The sequence below is a fragment of the Ruditapes philippinarum genome, unplaced genomic scaffold (assembly GCF_026571515.1).
Source record: "Ruditapes philippinarum isolate M1 unplaced genomic scaffold, ASM2657151v2 ctg4701_1_1_1_1, whole genome shotgun sequence".
NCBI classification, from domain to species: domain Eukaryota; kingdom Metazoa; phylum Mollusca; class Bivalvia; order Venerida; family Veneridae; genus Ruditapes; species Ruditapes philippinarum.
The window spans coordinates 81,591-104,250 of record NW_026865737.1 but is presented as its reverse complement, the minus strand read 5'-3'; the positions used below and the strand labels follow the sequence as shown (position 1 = coordinate 104,250).

Below are 22,660 nucleotides of genomic sequence, written 5' to 3'. Positions count from 1 at the left end.
CAATCCTTAGATTACTAGTCCGACGTATTTGATCAAAAGTAATAGTGTAAATTATGACAATTGACATTAACAATACAGCATCTTTACCCTGCTGGAATCGAAATGAAACAGCCAGTACAGAGCCAAGCCGGGCTGAACATCCATGCGGTCTGAACCAGGTTCTGTAATGCTGGGTGACCTATAATCAAATTTCTATCTTCATATTTCCAGATTAATATAAAGGGCAGTTCCAAAAATAAAATGGAAGCTTGAGAAGTTATTTTCACACATTCAGCAGCAGGTTGAGGATTACTGTCGTCTGCTCAAGCTTTTAAAAATCTATTTTTCTTGCAGTGTGTGTGTGTTTAGTTTTGTTTATACTAGGCGCCGGCTTTGCCATATATCCCAGACTATCGGCTTCTGACACGTCGCTGGTCGTAGAACCTGCAACGGAGGACTTAGTTCGCCTTTAACTTCGCTGATTGTAGAGCCGAAACGGAGGTCTTCTCATGCCGTCTTTCGTCGTAGATCTTCTCTAGGACCCAGTGAATTCTTTGGTCTTGAACGCAGTAGACAATATAGAGGAAAGGCACCTCTTCCGGGAGCAGCAGCTCTTTGTAGGGCCACACCCTACGCCGTTGGTTGGGTCACACCAGCTAAGTGACCCAACTAGATCACACCAGATAAAGGTCACCCATCTGGTGTGATCTATGCCTTGCGTGCACGTCGAGAAGGGAAGTCGGAAGGATTTTTCTTGCAGTCCGTCACATTACTTTTTATATCACAAATCGAGCGTTATTTGGCAAATAAAGCCCACAAAGGTAAATATTTGCAAACAAAGTGAGAAACTATCTCCCTGATACATGCGTATAAAACATTTTTGAAACGTTCATGATTTGCAAAAATGAAATAATTCTATTATGTATATAAAATACAATGTAGAAAAATTGTAAACTCAAGATTTCCCTAAAAGTTATGTACGAACTTTTCACAATTTCATAGCGAACTTAAAAAGACGAAAAATGAATGTTCCAAACAGACATGTGAAAATTACCACCTTATCCATAGCAATCAGGAAATGTCTACCCTCTTAAAACGGGGCGGACAGCACTTTGTCCCATTCTCCCTAGTTAAGATTGTCACTCCTATATAGGAGAAATAAAAACCTAATTAGTTGTGTAACTAAACAAAAAGCTTAACATCCTAATTGGTTTTTGGAGAAATAAAATGCCTAACATATTCGGTATGAAAAGCGAAATTAGAATATCGTCTCTCCTTATTAGGACTAACAGTCTTACTTGGAAAATGCTAATGAAGACTTTCTTTCTCAACTTATAATAAGAAGATACAAAGTCCAACTTATAATTCTCCTAATTAAAACTTATTTAGAGGTACAAAGTTGTTCATTGTTCCTAATTAAAAGTTAAAAATCCAATTTTGTCTATTATTTTTTTATCATATTGTAGCGTTTTAAACGTCTAATCACAGGTGGCGGTATTTTTAAAATGTATTTTAGGCCTTCAGAAAATCACAGACGCACAAACCATGGTACATACCATTGTGCATAGTCGAAATAAATTGACATTTTAAGTAGATTCTGAAACTTTTGTTTCAGGCAAGGATATTTATCCTCACTTCTGCAGATATTTACCATACATACAATGTATCACAATAAAATAGAACTAGATCTACCTAACCTAGAAGATTTACAATTTCTTGGCAACTGCAACAGAAAATTGTGTTTTCTCGGAAAATAAGCAACACGTTTTTCACTCACACCTTGTTGCTTGTGATCATCAACTGGTCACCGTGAGAATCTTTTGAATGATGTACAAATATATGACAGATAAAAACCCAATTAAAGGGAAGTAATCATGTATAAAATTGCAAACACTTAATGTACATGTTATTTCCCTTTACATACTTTTGTCTTTCTGGGATAGTAATGAACAAAAACAACATGTAAGTACATAAATATCACTTTATTTAAAAAGTTCTTGGGAAATTTTTTGTTTAAAACTTTAAAAATGAGTTAACACACCACACTAGTCATGTAACAAGAAAATAGCAGAAATAGGAATACACACAACCAAAAATATGTATGTAAATACATTTTTGTAACATGGAGGAACTGACTATGAAATAACATTATTTTTATACAAGAAGCTTTTACCAGAATAGTGATGGTGGTACATTTTGTTTATTTGTTTGTTTGGTTTTGCAGCGCACCAAAACATAATTATGGCGCCGAAACAGAAAAGATGATTTTGGCTGATCTCGGATGTTACAAACTTAAAAGCATCAACAGGGATTAAAACCACCTCACCTACTGCAGCTAACAGATGCATAGACTCCAGTAATTCAGACTCGTTTTTCTTCCCTTATAATCATGCAGGGATAAATAGTGGCTACAATTCTTATGCCTCAACCATAAACGGCAACCCCTCAGTCACAAAGGGCTGTTGGAGGTACATGCCTTATGGGCCTTCTTTAATGATAGCCTTGTCTACATTTGTTACTGGCAAAATATTTAAATTCACACTGGTGCAGTAGTCTTTCCAACTACTAACAATAATGGTAATTATTGAGGTTATTTGGGTTTAAGCATTTCAGCACTATATATGGTAGTGTTGTTGTTTTTTTTCTTATATAATATACAATGCTTCAGGCCTAAAGGATAATAAACATTTTTTTCCTGAGTTCTGTCTCAAATCTCAGGATTTACATTGGTCAGTATACTTGCTGTGGCAGTTTCTGACCAATCAAATAAGTGAGATCTGAGTATTGAGCTTTGAGAATTTCTTTATAAACCGCGGATCCTGGTTATGCATGTAAGGGATGAACCACAAAATTTTCTCAATGACAAATTGGCAATCTATTTCTATATCGTCATACAGTCTGTCTCTGTTTATATTTCACAAATTTTAGAAGTGCTACAATGGCTGCTGGTGTCATCCCTGGAATACGACTGGCAGCTCCGATCTGAAACATAGATAATTCAAAAATGAATTAAAAATTTATGACAATATGGTCCTACTTAACACTACACTTAATGTTGGACAAAAGATCTGAACTTTAGTCAGATTCCATTAATTTTTGCAAGTAATTATGACATATTCAAAATATGTTTAAACAATTGATAGGGTATTGTCATCAAACAAGACTTTCTCACCAATATTACATAAGTAAAATGAAAAATAACACAAAAGGGCCATAATTCTACTGAAAAGTATCAAATTAAAAACATCCCATTTTATATTTAGATATGCTGGTTTTTAAAGTCAAATGGACAATGTAAAGATGACAATTATGGCAACTTTCCAGCTTGACCCTAGACATCCTCTTACCCATTTTATCACTTTATTCCAGGCACAAGCAGGTATCATAGCAGAATCATTTTACCTCCTGTAAGCTAGCTAGCTTTATAGTTTCTTCAAATATAAGAATCAAAAGCCCCTGATGTGATACAAACCCAAAGTGGTGTGGGGACAGTGATTTAAAGACAAACACCTTAACAACTGGGCCATAGAGAACCCCTCGGAACAATGTACATGAGGACACTTAATGACAAGCATTCTAGAAAAGTTTAATTGAAATCCCTGGCAAAATGTCAGAGAACTTGTGTCACATATCAGAACTTTTCTCAGATTTCGGGAAGAAAAGGACTGATGCAGTCTGACCGGGGCTCCAAACCATGATGCTAGGAATACCGTCCTGCAGCTCTACCAACTGAGCTATCCGGCTGCTTACACATCCTCTCCCCAAAATAGTGAACAGTTCTGAACCTCAAAACTTGCACACAGATTGAAATTGTTTAGGAACTGAAATTCATCAACCAGTATCTACTATTTTTAAATCTTATTGATCAGTTAAATGAATTTTTTTTAAACTAGTCTAATTATCCTACACACAGATGTAATATTCAAGATGTGGGAAAAACCTGTTTTCCTTAAAGGGACTCCACTGAGGTGTTTTGACATGATTGGACCGGAAAACATTTTTCAAGATTTTTGTATAACTTGATGAAGGGCTGGACCAATAATTTGTGATCATTCTCTCACTCCATTTCTCTGAAATAATAAATTCTATTATGCAAACTTACCCTGAGCTTTTCACTCAAATCGGCCAAAAAGGCATATAAAAAATGATTTTTTATCTGATATATTATCTGTTGCATAGCTGCCATTTAAGTACACGAGTTGATTTATGAAAATTTTCAAAATGTATGATTTTAAGCCATTTAATCTCAGTGGAGTTCCTTTAAAGGACTAATTACTCTCAGTTCCACCAGGTAAAAAGTATATAGCAAAGAACATGTTAATATAAAATCGAAAGAATGGAATTAGCAAAAAGTTTTAAACTGACAGCTTTATCAAATAAACCCTAGGATTACTTTGTACAGTAAATTACTCACCGTATGTGGCCGGCACTCTGCAAGCTTCATCCTGGCATCAGTTGATATGCCTTGTATTCTGATATAAAAAAATACAAATGAACCGCGTCACGATAAAAAAACAACATAATGGGTTTGCGAACAGCATGGATCCTGATCAGACTGCACATCTGCGCAGTCTGATCAAGATCCATGCTGTTCGCTATCGGTTTCTCTTCTTTTTATAGAGTTTGTAAGCGAACAGCATGGATCCTGATCAGACTGCGCGGATGCGCAGGCTGGTCTGGATCCATACGGGTCGCAAACCCGTCATGTTGGTTTTGTCGTGATGCGGCTCAAATAACATACAAATTTTGCAGTTGTTATATCATGATTAAATGTGCGCGTGTTTTTCATATCTTACAAATAAGACTTAAATATAAAACTGCATGTTTGTAACAATGCTTTTCATTGGATAATCATGAAGTTTATATAAATTATACTCATCAGTGCTGTTCATTTACAAAGAAATTTGTTTTCCCTTACAAAGGAAGTTTGCTGTTTAATAAATTTGTTATATAGATTCTTGACAGGTTATATGACCAAATATAAACAGTTGTTTGCATTTATTGGTATAACCCTCATCTAATGGCCCAGGTTATATATATTTAAAAAAAAACATTTATATATAGGGCCATATAACCTGTCAAAAATCTTTATAACTAATAAAATATACATATCCACAATTTTTCATGACATACTCATTTGTAGTTCATATTGCATTGTAAAAGTAGTAGTATTTGTATATAGAGGCTGTTTTTATTAAACAAATCACTCTTGGTGTTTTGCCTTGAGATTTTTCCTAATGCTCTACAGTTGTTGATTCTCACCATGTTAAATATCTTAAAGTGACTTGTCCATCTTTTAATCTGAAATCTGAACTTAAACTTTCATTATTATCAGTGAAATTTTCAAAATATTTACTGACTGAATAGTAATAATTTTTCTATAAAAGCAGAGCAGCTTTGACTGTGCAGGCTGGCGTGGCTATATGAGCCGTGTCACGACAAAACCAACATAATGCGAACTGATAGCGAACAACTGATAGCGAACAGCATGGATCCTGATCAGACTGCGCGGATGCGCAGGCTGGTCTGGATCCATGCTGGTCGCAAACCCACTATGTTGGTTTTGTCGTGACGCGGCTCATATATTGATGACAATGGTTAAACACTTTCTGAATTAGCAGGGTTAGGGTAAGCATAATATAAAAGAAATACCCCATAAAATCCAGATCATCTGGTAGTATAAGTTGTTCATCTTTCCTCATATTCTCAATATCCTCCAACTGTCTACCTACATGGGCCCTATATACAGCTGTTTGATAAAAGAAAAACAAGATTGCATTTGTAAAAAATGCTATACCACCGCAGTAATACAACACTAAATAGTAATGTAGGAACAGATTTTTTTAGCCAGAGCACTTGATGACATAGCTTCTGTAAAAGTTTCGTCAAAATCCCTTAAGGAAAATGTTTTTTTTTTGGAAAACCTGGCTAAAATTCTTCTGAAATTTGCTTATAGTTAATCATCTGTTTCCTTGACAACATGTTATGGGTCTTTGTCAAGATACAGATATCTAAGATATCTGTCAAGTTAAGACTGTGCTACAAGTAACAGTAAAATAGAATAAAAGAAGGATGTACAAACTACTAGGTTCAAAATATATCTTCTACTTCAATTAAAGATACAAAGTATATTTGAGCCGCGTCATGACAAAACCAACATAATGCGTTTGCGGCCAGCATGGATCCAGACAAGCCTGCGCATTTGCACTGTCTGATCAGAATCCATGCTGTTTGCTTACAAACCCTTTAACAAGTAGAGAAACCAGCATGGATCCTGATCAGACTGCACGGATGCGCAGTCTGGTCTGGATCCATGCTGGTCGTAAACGCATTACGTTGGTTTTGTTACGGCGCAGCTCATTTGTGCAAATTAATACAAAAAATGAACCCTACCTTCAATTCCAAGCCTTGTATATAGTAGTGAATCTTCCTTTAGATGTCCAAGTTGATCAGGAAATAAATCCAGTAATGTTTCCATAGTAACACCAGCTAACTTTAAAGCATCCATTGCACTGAAATTGTAATTGAAACAGAATAATATAAAAAAAAAATCTTTACCAAACTAAATACCTGGTGCAAGAGTGTGTTTAATAAATAACTTTCACTCTTTCATCATTTTTCAACTTGTTTGGTTCCATTTAAGGTCAGAGTGCAATTTTCAAGCTTTACCGACAGAAAATAGTGCTAGCTGATAATAATTTCATCTTGACATCCACAAATTAATAATGGACAGTTCCAAAATTAAGACGATGGACTAGTCCATTTAAGAAATTCAGCAGGGTAGGGCTTAATATAATACCTTTTGTTATCTGTTCTATCCTTGTATAATTTTGATATTTGCAACTTTGTCCACTGTTTGGCTGGTACCTGAATAGACTGTAACAGAGCGATGTTTTCTTCCAGTTTATCTTGAATCTGTGTAGCCATGTTAAATCTATGCTTACTGACACATCCAGCCTCATAACCTTCAAGAAAAAAGAGGAATTTTATCTGCTAAGTTTTTGGAATTTAAAAAGAATAATTAATACTATAGTTATTGCTTAACACCCTATTAAGCAGTTTTAAGCTTGATAAATCAAAGAATAGGGAGAGCTATTGTACTCACTTGGTGTTGCAGTCACATTTTGATGATAATAATTTTTTCATTAAAATTTGTGACCTCATATAATGCTCTCAAATAAGTGTGTGAAGTTGCAACCCATTCCCTTCTGTAGTTTTAAAGATACATACTTGCAAGCAAAAACTGGTTCAAAGTGTGAAGCCAAAACCTACACCTGGGTGATCACAATTCAAATAGTCAAACTGAGAACATGTCTTTGACCTAATGTTGAAAATGAAATATACATAGACTCAATTTTAGGATGCAGAAATTTTGGTCTCAATATAAAAAGAAATACCTCGGCCTTGAATTTAAATGAAATACCTTTTCTAGTGAGTCTCATATCAGCAAACCCATGATACCAGAGTGGTTAAAGAGGCAAGAACTCTAACCATTAGGCCATTTAATCCTTTTTCTATCCATAAGTGTTGCATCAAAACTTGTCAGCCTGCTCAGCTTAATCAGATTTTCAGAGTACCAGATTTTAAATCCTGGGGTTGCTTGTTCAATCCTTTGGCAAGACGAAATTTCCCGGTGATAGATGAGCGTAATTGTCTCTCAACGCTGAATCAGATTAGTATTTGCTCACAATGTGAAGAAACTGCTTATTATTGGTTAGTTTTCCAGGAAAGTCAGTTATGTGGACCTACCATCAAGATTATTATGACCAAAAATGTGTTCAGTATAAAATTTTAATCAGCATAAAAACCAAACAAACCAATAAATGCAGCATCAAAATTAAATCAGCATAAAAAACAGACAAATCAACAAACTAAGCATTAAAACTCTATCTTTGTAAGGTCCTACAAATGTTCAAGTGCAGTATAATACTACTTTGTTTTTCTACCATTTTTATGACAAGGGCAATCATTACTTTTTTATTTTATTTGTTTGTCTCCTATTTATGCCGATTTCAACATATCTTTGGTTATATCTACACAATCAGTCCAGCTAACCCTCTTTCCTAGATACCTATCCATTAAAATACCCATTTCTCCACAATTACAAAGAGGGAAGAATTAAATGTAATCAGTTTACAGCAGGGTCTTTCTTAACTCCCATACATTCTAACCAGAATATGTTTGATTCACTCCTATAGTCCTTAAACTGAGGTGGTCTTTGAGTATTAACTAGAAATCTAGTTGCAGTTTTGGTCTTAATCTAACAGTGTCCTTTAACACATGTTTGATTGTATATGTACTATGTATGCAACCCAATTTACAAATACATGTTATCAAATAATGTTATAAAAAATTCTCAAAACTGCTTTTCATTCTCAAATAATTTTTTTTTTGGTAAATAAAAAGCAGCTGCCCGGAATAAATCACCAAATTAATTTCCCTTGTAAAATCAATGAGGTCTTAATGTTTTTTAAATTTGATTCTTCTGGAGAAACCATCATCATTAATTGCAGTTGTTACCACTTTGTCTGTGAAGAAATTCAACCAAAATTGTTAGTTATCTTGTATACATATAAAGTCGTAAGAATAACTCCCATGGGAGAATCTTTAAAGGCACATTTTGCCCTAGAAATCCTTATCTATTTAATTCTTTAGAAATGTCAAACATGCATTTAATAATGTTCTAATAATGGATTTAGAGCATGCTAGATGTAAATTAAACAATGGAGGAAAGTAGCACTTAACATGCAGTAAAGTGTAGTATCTTGATTTCCATACACAATACTAATTCACTGTAATTTTACCAATTGCCAACAGAGCATAGATAGTTCATTTATAGGGCAAATCAGTATATCTTTTCAAAACTGTAACAAGATACCAAAATAAAAAAGTTTTTAAAGAACTAAAAATGATAGGGCTTTAAATAACTTATTTTTTCTACTTTAATAACCAAGAAAACATTTGAGCTCAGTCATCTTCACATCAATATAGGAAATAATACTCTCTGACCCCTTGTAAATTCTCTGTTTTGCAAGCTCCACATTATTCTAAATCTAATGAAATTAATGTATCAAGAACATGCAGATTTATGTAAAAAGTCCATGTTTGGATGATTTCTGTCTGAGCACACATATGATGGGTACAAAATAACTACTACCAATCCTACTCATTCCATATGTATTGTTGAGTGTTTTTAATGAATTTTTATGTATTTTTTTGGTACTTTTTTACACTAAAATACCCAGCAAGAATACAAATGAAAGGACGTCCGTTCGTTAGCAATTTGGTTTCTGGAGCATAACTAAAGTTCCATTTGCCCCACAATATTCAAACTTTATAGGATGATTGTCCATATTGGGTAGAAGACCCCTAATGATATTAGGGTCACAAGGTCGACGGTTAAGGTCACAATTACCTTAAAACTGAAAACAGTTTCTGGAGCATAACTTAGTTTCCATTTGGCCCACAGTTTGTTTGTTTGTTTGTTTCATTTTACGCCTTTTCCCAACAGTATTTCAGTCATATAGGCGGGTAGTTTCCTAACCATGGATCCTGGAGAGTTACACCAGTACAAGACTACCTTCCTCCACGCTAAACTACCAAAGCATCTCCCGGGGATCGAACCCACGCCAGAGAGGTAACTGGATTAGAAGTCATCGACTCTAACCCCTCGACCACGGAGGCGGTTTGGCCAACAGTGTTCAAACTTCACAGGATTATTGTCCATATTGAGTAGAAGACACCCCCTGTTGATTTTGGGGTCACAAGGTCAAAGGTCAAGGTTACTCTTACCTTAAAACTGAAAACATTTTCCGGAGCATAACTTAAGTTCCATTTGACCCACAGTGTTCAAACTTCATAGTATGATGTCCATACTGGGTAGAAGACCCCTATTGATTTTGGGGTCACAAGGTCAAAGGTCAGGGTCACTATTACCTTTAAACTGAAAACAGTTTCCAGAGCATAACTTAAGTTCCATTTGGCCCACAATATTCAAACTTCATAGGATGATTGTCCATATTCGGTAGAAGACCCCTATTGATTTTGGGGTCACAAGGTCAAAGTTAAAGGTCACTATTATCTTAAAACTGAAAACAGATTCCGGAGCATAACTTAAGTTCCATTTGGCCCACAATATTCAAACTTTATAGGAGGATTACTATTTGAAGGAGGTAATACTTTATAGAATTCCCATGTCTTACAAATGCTTCATCCTCACTTAAAAAAAACAACAACACACTTTCAGGCATATAATACTCCGCCTAGCGGTGCTCTTGTTGTTTTTGTTTTGGGTGGCAAAGAAAATTCATATCAAAAGAAATTGTCACTGGTGAAAAAGATGACAACATTACATAAGTAATGGTAACAATTGATTTTAAACCAACAGGCCAACAAATAAGTTTATAACAAGTAATAATAACCTAACAAAAATACTAACCCCCCCATTTGCACTGTACCTCTGCTCTGGCATGTACATGAGTAATCAGTTCCTTGCAAAAGTGAAGGTAACTAGTACTGGTAAACTGCTTGACAGCCTGCCTAGGAATGATGCGGTGGCTGAAATGAGCTCTGGTAAATTCAATGTGGCTTACTCAGCCGTGATCCGGAGTGAAAACTACCAACACCACCACCACCAGTTCAGACTGCACACTGGTATGCAGACTGGCCTGGCTGTATAATGGTGGAAAAGACTAATCACTTACTTTTCCTGCAGGTTAAGCATCAATAAAAAATACTTTTCAACAAGTTTTAGAAGAAGAAAAACCTCAAGTCACTAAAACCTCACTAAATATGCCATTCCATAGACACAATGAAATCAAGGCAATCTTCTTGAATGACAGACACTGATATTTTATATTTTAGTCTGTTTGGATAAATGCAGGACAAAATTTCATGAGGTCAATGGGGACATTTAACAAACCAAAGAGCACTTTAATGTATCTCTTCAGACACAATTTGGTCTCCAAATATAAACAAAATTCTCCAGACAATGGGCTCATTAAATGAATTATTTACAGGCAAGAATGTTAAAGCAGCACACCTCCAGATTTGTCTTGATCTTTATGAAACAAAAATTCCTAAAAGAAACCCACAAATATCGTGAAAGAAGAGATATCACTGGTAACCTTGACCTTGACCCAAGAGACTACAATGTCCAGTCAAAGTTAAGAGGACCACCTAAGTTATGAATAAGACCTAAATAAAAGCAGGCCTTATTAAGTAACAGTGTAAAAATCTTAACGTTCACACATGTAACCACTTCCTACACCTCAAGCTTAGAGGACCAACTAAGGTATTTAACTACTAAATATGAAAGAAATCAGTCAATGAATAAATACATGCTGCAAGAGGAGGTGTTAAAATCTATTTTTATCATTGGTAACATTGACCTTGGCAACCTGACAAGTGACACCTTACTCCACTCAAAGTAAGAAAGGTCCATGTATCTACAGCCCAAATAAAGTGTGAAAGAAGAAATGAGCTGCGTCACAACAAAACCAACATTATGCGTTTGCGACCAGCATGGATCCAGACAAGCATGCGCCTCCGCGCAGTCTGATCAGGATCCATGCTGTTCGCTATCAGTTTCTCTACTTGTAATAGAGTTGGTAAGCGAACAGCATGTATCCTGATCAGACTGCGCGGATGCGCAGACTGGTCTGGATCCATGCTGGTCGCAAACACACTATGTTGGTAATGTCATGACGCGGCTCAAATATTTTTGAGTTAACTACAAACCTGTGCTGCAGCCTCCTCATAGCCTGTTGTACCATTTATTTGTCCAGCCAGAAACAGGTTTTGTACAAGTAATGTTTCCAGTGATGGTTTAAGTTGACGTGGATCTATAAAATCATACTCTACACCATAACCTGGAAAACAAATTATACAAGTTAAAAAAAGGGCCATAATTCTGTCAAAATCCATGTTAGAGTTAAGGGCCTTGGCCAGTGCCCTATTATTATGCTCTCAAATGTGCGTGAAGTTTCATTCCTTTCAGTAGTTTTGAAGATACCAACTTAAACACAAAAAACCTAATGGAACTGTAACCTGCGAGGCCGACGTCTGGGTGAGTACAATAGCTCTCACTATTCTTTGGTTGGTCCAGCTAAAAATACATTTAAACCCACTAATGTTCTGTTTATTTACCCTGAAAGAACATTTTTTTTAACATATTTTACCTAACATTTACAATGTTTAAATATGCTTATAATATTACATAATTTTGAAAATTAAATCCATTTCTACATGAACGATCAAATTCAAATAAAACAATCATTGATTATTTTTTATCACTCAATAAATGACTACTTGACCTAGACAGATAATTCAAATGTTTATTTCAAGAAAAAAACAACAAAGCTTACCAGGTTTAAGAATTTTACAATTTTCAAGGCCTTTAATACAATTGATAATCTGTTGCTGATATTCTACTGGCATAGTACAACCAAGGCCATTAGGATATATCAGGTCACTGTCAAACCCTGAAAAATACAATAAACATGTACATTATTAGTGACTTATGACAAACAAAGAAATTCTGTGTAAAAACAAGGATAAGCATTTCCATTAGCTAGGAATCGCAGTTCAGCCGAGTATTTCGGAAAATAAAATCATTTCATGAAATAAAACCTATCCTTAACAATAGAGCTTTTCCTTCTATGAAAACAAACATTCCAAACATTGTTTACCCCGCAGGAGCCTACACACTGGTATTTTTTCTGCACATAAAGATTTCAACTTTTTACATTAAAGGTAACCCGACACAAAAAACATGGCAGATGGCGTGCCACCCAGGCTCCCCTTTTGAGGTCTTTTGTCATCCATTATTGTTATCAAGTGGTATTAAATTCTCCATTCTGATTGGCTCGCTAGGGCATGCGGTGTAAAGGTGGAAATTGTCAAGTCTTGTCGCCATCCAGGAACAGCGACAATAAACAAAGGGGGCTATAATTACCCTGTTTAATATAGGCAATATTGATCAATCATGCCTGGTATATGATTTTCTTTTTTAAAACTATCTTCTGTCAATTATGACAAATCAAATTTTGATTGTCTGCAATTCACAGAATTCTGTAGCATTATTAAACAAATCTTGTTTATATTGTACTATAACACTTCTTATTTCAATTGTAAAGGTTGTTTCATGATCAAAGAGTAATCCATGATTATTGAGAATGATAACAGTGCATTACCAAAATAGAAATACAAGGCAGTATTAGTGTCTAAAACAAAGGTTTAATCATGTCAATCCTCTAAATTACTCTAAGACTTTAAGTTTGACTACTGCTATTGTCCCTATCTCATTTTTAAGCTTTGGCTTTGCTATTGCCCATTTGTCATACAGGTGCCCTATTTGCTGTGCTATTGCCATGCTAAGTCTGTTGTGATAGTGTTATATATTGTCAAATTGGTTCCCCTATTTGTGATACTGGTGCCCTATTTGCCATGCAGATGCCATACTAGCCTATTGGGAGGGAGGGAGGGAAGGAAGAAAGGATTTGTTTGTTTGTTTGTTTCATTTTTACCCCTTTTCCCAACAGTATTTCAGTCATAGGCAGGTAGTTTCCTAACCATCGTTCCTGGAGAGTTACAACAGTACTAGAATACCTTCCTCTGTGCTAAACTACCAAAGCATCTCCCAGGGATTGAACCCACGCCAGAGAGGTAACTGGATTACATGTAGAAGTCATAGACTCTACCCTCGACCACGGAAGGAAAGGAAGGGAAGGGAAGGGGAAGGGAAGGGAAGGAAGGAAGGAAGGAAGGAAGGAAGGAAGGAAGGAAGGAAGGAAGGAAGGAAGGAAGGAAGGAAGGAAGGAAGGAAGGAAGGAAGGAAGGAAGGAAGGAAGGAAGGAAGGAAGGAAGGAAGGAAGGAAGGAAGGAAGGAAGGAAGGAAGGAAGGAAGGAAGGAAGGAAGGAAGGAAGGAAGGAAGGAAGGAAGGAAGGAAGGAAGGAAGGAAGGAAGGAAGGAAGGAAGGAAGGAAGGAAGGAAGGAAGGAAGGAAGGAAGGAAGGAAGGAAGGAAGGAAGGAAGGAAGGAAGGAAGGAAGGAAGGACAGACCTGCAACTACATGCATATATATAATGGGGGAGCATAAAAAACTTTAAAAAAAAATAAACACAAACAACAAAAATACTTTAAGAAAATTAATTAAGAATATTGTGGTCCTGGAATTTGTGCCAGTATTGACCTTACTTTTTGTGTAACTACAAACTTCCTCACATAAGTTCCTAAGTGAAACACTGTGGTTGAGAAAAAAAAATAGTATTCTGAGAAGAAAAAAAAAATAGGCATCATACTACTAATTCTTGTGCAGTCTCAAAAAATGGAAAGAAAATTAATTGTTTATAAGGCTATTAGACCTTAACAATATTTCTACCGGCCTCAGGGATTCTATAAAATAGAAAACTTGCCAGTCAAGAACTGAAATAAATTGCCCAGACATCTTTTCTATCATCAACAATATTGCATCTATTTTATAATATTGATTGTTCTGTTACAGAAAAAAAATCCCCCATTAAACTGGTATCAAAATAATTTCAGGAACAGTAAATGCCACAAAAACTGTTAATTTCCAATATTTACAGAAAGGAGAAGTTAAACAAGTTATTTACATGCAGTTTTTTTGAAGATTGCAAACAAAATCATTCAAAAAAGGATCATTAGGTCATTTATAGAATAACAAATGAACTATAAATATCTATTATAGTCAAACCTATGTTAACCTTTTACCCCATTAGTGTATTGCGAAAAATGTCCGTTTTCATTGAAAAGCAGTCCTGTAACAAGTTCAAACTGCTATGAAACTAAGAAAAATGCATCAATACTGATAAAACTTGGCACAAATGTTCACTAGACCATAGCCATGCTCAATCGTTAAAGACCACAACTTTATTCCATCTTATCAATAAAGGGTTATCAAAAAAGATGGCCTTTATTAACAGGGTTATCTTTATTCAGAGATAGTATTACTAATACTTGTACCAGATATGAAATTAATTTGTCATACACATTTGTCATACACATGATTAATGTATATGTATGAGCAAATAAATATATTTTTAAGCATCGGTGACCGTGAATCCAATGGCCCCTAACTCTACCTCTATTATAGGGAACCATCAAAGATATCTACTTAACATTGGTATGAAGGACATCAATCAATATATATATAGAGGCTGTATGAGAAAAAAAGTTTGAAAGTCTTTTTTTTTGCACCAGTGCATGACCTTGACCTTGATTCAAGTCACCCAAAACTACATCCAATGTAAGAAGACCATAAAAGGGAATGGAAGATAAAGTTCCTAAGAGAAACTGTAGGAAAGTACAATAGGAACACCAAATGGATAAAGTATAATTATGTGCTCCCCAAATTTTTTTAGGGAGCATAAAGACAAATCTGTATGGACAATTCAACAAAAAAGACAATCGTTCACAAAGCAGAAGCTTCAACTGTATTTGATTTTATGGCCTTAAAGGATAATTCTTGATATTTAAGAAATAACAGATTTACTTTTTTTGGAGCGAAAACCCCATTATCAACCAGTGTTTCTATTACTATAATTTACATACACACCCTTGATTTTCTATACAGTGAAATAAATCAATGTCTGGGCAATTCCATCAGACAGTATCAGTTTGCTGACATCTTATCATGAACCAATATCAAGATAAATCTGTCTTTCCACCCCCCCCCCCCCCCCCCCATCTCATTCCTCATTCATCTGCTGGACTTCTATAGACAAAAAACAATGGATTGCGTAATCAAAAACTGACTGGACGATAATAATAATCATTGACACTTAACAATAGGTTCCTGTAATGGAACGTCAGGCAATGGAAACTCCTTCTACAGCCGGACGTTTTTGAATATAGAGAGAAAAAAACCCACCCCATCGGATTGTACAATCAAACACTGCCTGACTGGACAATAAGATTATCATTAATATTTAACAAAAAAGGTTTCTATAATGGGAAACGTCAGGAGATCAAGCCTTGTTCTAATTTACATCAGTCTTGTCTGTACATTTTTAGATGGTGTATGGAATTTAACCCAAAGATACATAATAAATAAATAAGTAAAAGATACCAAAAGATACCAAAGTTGAAGACTCTCTTTGATATAATTAACATTTAAAAAAAATATATAATTCTGCCTATATGTACATTGATATAAATAACATTTAAAAAAAAAATAATTCTGCCTATATGTACATTGATATAATTAACATTTAAAAAAAAATGTAATTCTGCCTATATGTACATTGATATAATTAACATTTAAAAAAAATGTAATTCTGCCTACATGTACATTATAACTGTAATATAGCATAAACATTTCAGCAAGTTCTTGCAACATATATCAACCACTGTCCAATTTGCTTCCTTGGACTAAGACAGTGCACTCAGGTTTTATGAGACCACCAAAAGGTTTAAACCACCAAGGCAGACATCACAAACACTTACGACCTTGCCTTCCCTTTATCATATTCAATTGGCTGCTCTATTTTCAAATATTTTGTAATGAAATCTCTAAAACTGAAAATGGACTCTTCCAAATTCAAAGTAGCTCAAGTTCATTACAAAATGATAGGGAAGGTCTTGTAGGCATGACAAAAAAGCTAAGCTTTATCTACAGTAAATCAGCCTAATAATTTTATATAATATAAAAATTAGTTATCTTAGGTCATTAACTAATAAAAATCAGTTCCTCAGGGAAATTATGTTACAATTCACTGGCACTATGATGATTTTTAACTGTCCATTTGTTTTTTTTGTTTGTTTCATTTTACGCCTTTACCCAACAGTATTTCAGTTATATAGGCGGGTAGTTTCCTATCCATCATTCCTGGAGAGTTACACCAGTACTAGACTCCCTTCCTCTGCGCTAAACTACCAAAGCATCTCCCGGGGATCGAACCCACGCCAGAGAGGTAACTGGATTAGAAGTCATCAACTCTAACCCCTCGACCACGGAGGCGGTCTCTGTCCATTTGTAATTTTGGAGAAGTCTCCAGCTATATAAAGCTACCTAACATCTGCCGCTCAGTTTTAAAAAGAGTACTTCCAAAATGCTTGTATGAAAGAAATATAATCATAATATATTGCCTTAAAAGCAAATGGCGCATATATGAAATCATTGCTTGACAGTTGGAGCGAAACTCTACTTAAAATAGTAAAAGTAAAATATTTTGTTCGGGTGTTTACATACAATATTCATGTGTGTTAAAACAATTCTATGTAACAATTTTAACTCTATCGAGTGTCAGCCATATGATTATGGAAACAATATAATTTTACTGATGACGAATTTCATAAAAATAATTTCAAAAGATGATACAATGTAGCTTTATATATCCTTTGAATTACTAGAATTAAGCAAAGAGAAGTAAGCACAGGCTTCATTTAAATGCAAGTTTCAGAAATGGGAGCTAACCTGTCCAGCAGGTTTTAAGTTCATATGACACAATAGGCTCAACAATTTAGCAAGCACTGCCTCAGGCAATTAAAATTATAAAGTAGTACTGAGGGTGTTTTAAAAATTGCAAATTTGAAATTTTTAAATCAAATGATCAATTGTTACCTTCTGGTTCCAGCCAAACCCTATGTTTTCTTCCAGGAAATCTTAAAATCTTTGACTCTAGTGAAGGACAGAACCTAGAAATATACAAAATAACATACATTTGAGTTTTTCTATCAAAAAAAGCTCTAACATATTGTTGTTACAATGCAAAAGTGTCATTTTCAATGTTATGAAGTGGCAAATCTTAATTTCATACACAATCAGTTTTGCCAGTGGTCAGAATTCTATAACAAAGAAGCTTATACTTAAATATTCTATCACAATGATGTTCATTGACGGACAAAAAAGAAAAGTGAGCAGGCACTAATATATTTTAATCGGACCACTAAAACTTAGTGGTGTAATACCCGCATTTTGAAGATTCTACAAAACACACATACGTGTATTACACAAGCTGACAGCATAAAGTTTTCAGTACATTTTACTAGAAATGTTGTTTTAAAACAATATGATTTTTTTATCATTGAACTTTTTACCATTATTATCTAGTTAAGTTAGAAATAAAATAAAAAATAACCAATAGCAAACATTACTTCTGACTTTCATTTCTGTTACAGTTCGCCAAAGTATGTCTGCCAATGAAATTGCTCTATTTTGTTTAAATGTTGCTGAAATATTTACCATACAGTGCTGTACTAACTCAACTGTATTAAATTTATACTAAAAAAAGCCGATTTAATAGACTCCACCTATTTACATAATGCACTCGATTTGCATGGGCAGGGCTTAACTGTAAGTCAGTTATACTGGTTATATACAGAGTTTTAAAAAACTAATTTTCTCACCTCGACACTTTGTTCGCTCAAAAATTAATTTCTTAAAACTCTGTATATAACCTATACTAACTGTCAGCCTTCACAGACTTGATATTAACAAACTATCATGAATACAAAACATTTCATATAGACATTTTCTAATCATTAATTATTTTGTTATTTAAGAATTCAATCGACCTGTGTACATACAAATACACATTTTATGAGAATTTTTAAACAATTCATCAACAACAGATGGCGCTGCATACAATATTGTTACATCAAGGTTACTACAGAAGTTTCTTATAACAAAATACTTGAAGTCACTCTGAACAATAGAAAAAGAAATCTGAACGTTTTTTCCTATACATTTTATAAAGCCTGCACATGTTGACAGGATTGCATGATTTAACAATTGAAATACTTTGCGTAAAAGCTGCTTTGAGCTCTAATACCCTTAAGCTGTTACCTTTTTATTGGATTGCTATGAATAAAGTTACTAAATTCATCTAAAAAAAAAGCTTTGAATCTTCTTGATTTTTGTATCGTATTCCTGTAACCAAATATATAATGCAATGACTGTATATTCCACTTATCATATTATAGCAATTTAATATGACTTTCAAAACCTCTGAAATATTCAGAAGACAAAACAAGGGAGTAAAATGTAAGGGATTCTATTCCATTATCACACAGTAAAAATATATAATGCACGAACATTATATTTCACTTAACACATTACAATTGAAAACCTCTCTTAAATATTCAACAGACAAAAAAGGGAGTAAAATGTAAGAGCTTTTTCCTTTATCACACAGGCATCAAATTGATGTCATTCACAGTACACTGACATGTCATGACTGCTTACCAATATCACAGTTACCAACATAAGTACAATTTTGGTAGGAGTAAATTATAATAGCTACTATGTTTCATCATAAGGTATTATGCATAAGTAAAAAGGTTTATGCCAAAAAATTATATCTGGCATCTATTATTTTTATCATAAAGTAATGTACATGTATAAGTACAATATTCATGGGAGTAAATTATATCAGCTATTATGTTTTATCATAAGGATATGTTAAGGTTTATTAACTATTATCACATCATTTTCAGATTGTGTTTATAAATAATATTTAATTCACTACTTGTATGTTCAACTCAAGTTTATAATTAGATTTCATTTTCAGGCTGTCTTAACATGTTTAGTTTTTTAAAAATATTTAGTAAAACTTGATGTCGAAGAATCACTTTTGAACACACTAATCCTCAGAAACTAACCAGTACTGGTAGCACCAATATGAAAACCTGGTCATGACCACTTTAGAGCTCGAACCCAAAATTACTGGGTTGAGAGGCAGATCTAGAGACACCTTCAAACCTCCATAAAACCATCAATCTCTTTTAACAATATTATTAAAATTTCCAGTTTCAAAAAAATGGATACCAGTAGATTATGTGAGACCACCTAATATACTTATAATTATTTACTGTAAACTAAACAACTCAATGAATAAACCATAATATCAGTACAATAAACACTAAACAGTCCCTTTGAAAATGCTTAATCTCTATAGATAATGAAGATGCATTGTATACAATAACATGTGCATACAATTATCTTAAAGCTGTAATAAATAGCTTTTATTCATGCTTACACATATGCTCAAGAATGCACACTGGAAATATCTTAAATCCTATGATTGATTCCCCCACAAATCATACCATTGGTTTCATTCTTACAATCCTTAACACAACTAATTAATTAGAAGAGGAAGAAAATTCCACAAAAATTCACATATTATAACATTCTTGTACCAGTGTTCTCAAGATAAAATGCTATATGATTTTATATTAATCACAAATAAATTTTCAAAAAAAAATTTCTTTTCTTATAGTTATTCTTTTCCTTAAAATGAGACAATTTTCATGAATGGTATTAAATGCTTTTTTGATATCTTTTCATACTTTGGCAAGATTTAAGACATTTTGAATATGATCACTATACAAAAAATATTAGTATCAAAGTTTTGTTCGCTTGTGTTTCATCACCGTTTTTCAAGGCATCCACGATTGGACATTGGAGCAATTTTAGAAGCCGCTTCTTCAATGGCTCAAACATAGTCACCATATAGCTTTGGAGCGATGTTTTGTTTGTGTCAATGCTGTAAGAGAAAATCTCTAAAACCAAAACAATCATTTAACCATCGAGTTACGTAGCCCAATTGGTAGAGTGTTGGACTGTGAATCGGGCAACCCAGGTTCAATTCCAAGGCAGTGGAGGTCACAATTAATTTTGGATGATTGATTATACTTATATTGTCATTCCCACTGTACCTTTGCTCTGGCATGTACAGAAGTATAATACACGTTTGTTGTAAGTACTCAGGTGAACTTCTTGACAGCCTGGCCGGTTTAACTGTAACTTGAGAAAACATAGAATGATAACATCTGTAAAATATGTTCCAGTTAGGATCGAAAACTATTTTCCATGGAAGTTTATGTCATTACACCGGAGCTATTTTCTTACAACAGCATACAAAATTACAACTTCATTCACATTGGCGAAATTACATCATCCTAACTTAGCATGCCATTGTATAGCATGCGACTCATCTGGCACCCCCCATGCCATATAAAGGTTCCGGCATGGGTAAAACTAACGGAAACACCAGTCTGATATGCAAGAATATCAGTGAGAAACTTGATCACTATTTCTTTAAAATCTTTCTGGACAATAGTGACAACATGTAATTAACTTATGTACCTTCTTTTATTTCTTTACAACATTAAATTAGTTCACACAGCTGTGACCATATTCAAATGTCACAAACTGTTCCTATAACAGACATTTTAATTAGAAAACTGTTTCAAACAAGTAGACAAGTTCAATCAGAATGGATTTTTAAGTGACAGCTTAATGTCATGCCAACAAAAATAATAATTATAATGGGGTTCAAACTGAGTTTCAAGGCAATATTCTTACACCTACATAATGCTTTACATTATGCAACTTGGGTGGTTTTGTTTATTTGCGTTGTTGGTTGTTGTTTATATCCTTCTATGATTTAATTCCTTTTGTGTTTTTCATTCCCTTGGTGTGTTTTCTTTTCTTCAGTATCCCTTTGGTTCCTTTTGCGTGTTATTATTTTGGCTTCTTTTGTGTATTTTCATAATTCATTTTTGGACTTGTAATTCATCACTAGTGGACCATTGCTACATAGCTATAACCATACTGTCCAAGATATCATGCATTCCTCTCTGCTTCTTAATACCAAGGCTGTACTTTGATTTAAAAGATGTTATCCGGAATCCGGTAAATGTGGGTTTTTTCCCCAGCTTATCCGTAGGTACATACAAACTTTCACCATTAAAGCTTCACAGTGCACTACCCATCACAATAGATTAGCTTGTTTTCAAAGCTGTAACTGTAAAAGTTTGTTTGTACCTACAGACTAGCTGGGAACAAACTAAAATATTCTTCATTCCGGAGTTAGTCTATTGGTAAAATTTACAGTTTCCAAAAGGAGTTCAACTCTATTCACAACAGAAACCATGCTCCTATTTTAGTGTTCAATATACATTTATAATCCTTGAACATATGAGTTAAAACCCTTGAATACTACATAAATTTCTATATTGTTATTATAGAAAAAAAAAAAACTCTTATATTCTTATATTCTGAAACTGTGACATAAACTTATCCTGACTGTCCTATGATGGTTTGAATAGCAAAATATTAAAAATAAGTATGGCTGCAAACAGGTTCCATCCTGAATGTTCAGACTTGAGAAAAATGTGTTTAGATGTTAAGAAAAGTAAAAGATTCAAGATTCAAGTGATAATTTACATGTTATGTGTGATTAATGACTGATTTTGCGGTACTTACCACCATATTTCTTCTGCGTGAATTAGGCTATTTTTGCATACTTTTACTTCTTTTTGATAATTTACATGTATTGTTAGAGCCATTTGCAATTTGTTAATTACTTTTTTTGTTCACTTCAAAATATTTCATTTTTAAATACATTTTCATGATTTCAAAATTTTCATGAAAATAAGCATTAATCTGGAGGCATGCTGCCCATTTACATATGTATATAGACACTATAACAGTCCACTATATTTAATATCGAATAGCAATAACATATAATATTGAAAATCAAAATTTTCATTTCTTGATTTCTATCAGGTACACAAGTGAATGCTACAGATGAGGGAAAAAAACATCCATCCAAAAATGATAAAATTACCTATGATCATTATCAAATGGAACTGTTAAAAGGTGCAAGTTTTATGTGGCATTGTGATAATGTTTACTTTACATGAATATGCAAGG

General features: G+C 34.1%; 1 protein-coding gene across 1 annotated transcript; it reads right to left on the bottom strand.

The window, feature by feature from the left end:
- Positions 1-1,948: 1,948 nt before the first annotated feature.
- Positions 1,949-17,718, bottom strand: LOC132730144 (protein MTO1 homolog, mitochondrial-like). Its single transcript, XM_060715999.1, has 9 exons — positions 17,564-17,718; positions 12,345-12,461; positions 11,719-11,849; positions 7,403-7,430; positions 6,779-6,944; positions 6,373-6,491; positions 5,632-5,728; positions 4,394-4,451; positions 1,949-2,961 (listed from the first exon to the last, which is right to left on the bottom strand). Exons 1-9 carry the CDS (start codon positions 17,661-17,663, stop codon positions 2,869-2,871), a joined length of 909 nt encoding a protein of 302 aa, XP_060571982.1. The 5' UTR covers positions 17,664-17,718; the 3' UTR covers positions 1,949-2,868.
- Positions 17,719-22,660: the final 4,942 nt, after the last annotated feature.

Bases quoted from the DNA above. Each gene is read 5' to 3' on its own strand.
- LOC132730144 (XM_060715999.1), bottom strand. From the start codon at position 17,663: ATGTATGTTATTTTGTATATTTCTAGGTTCTGTCCTTCACTAGAGTCA. The intron at 7,431-11,718 runs GTTTGTAGTTAA...TGGTATCATGGG, and splicing joins ATGAGGAGGCTGCAGCACAG to TTTGCTGATATGAGACTCAC. The intron at 5,729-6,372 runs GTAGGGTTCATT...TTTATCAAACAG, and splicing joins TACAAGGCTTGGAATTGAAG to CTGTATATAGGGCCCATGTA.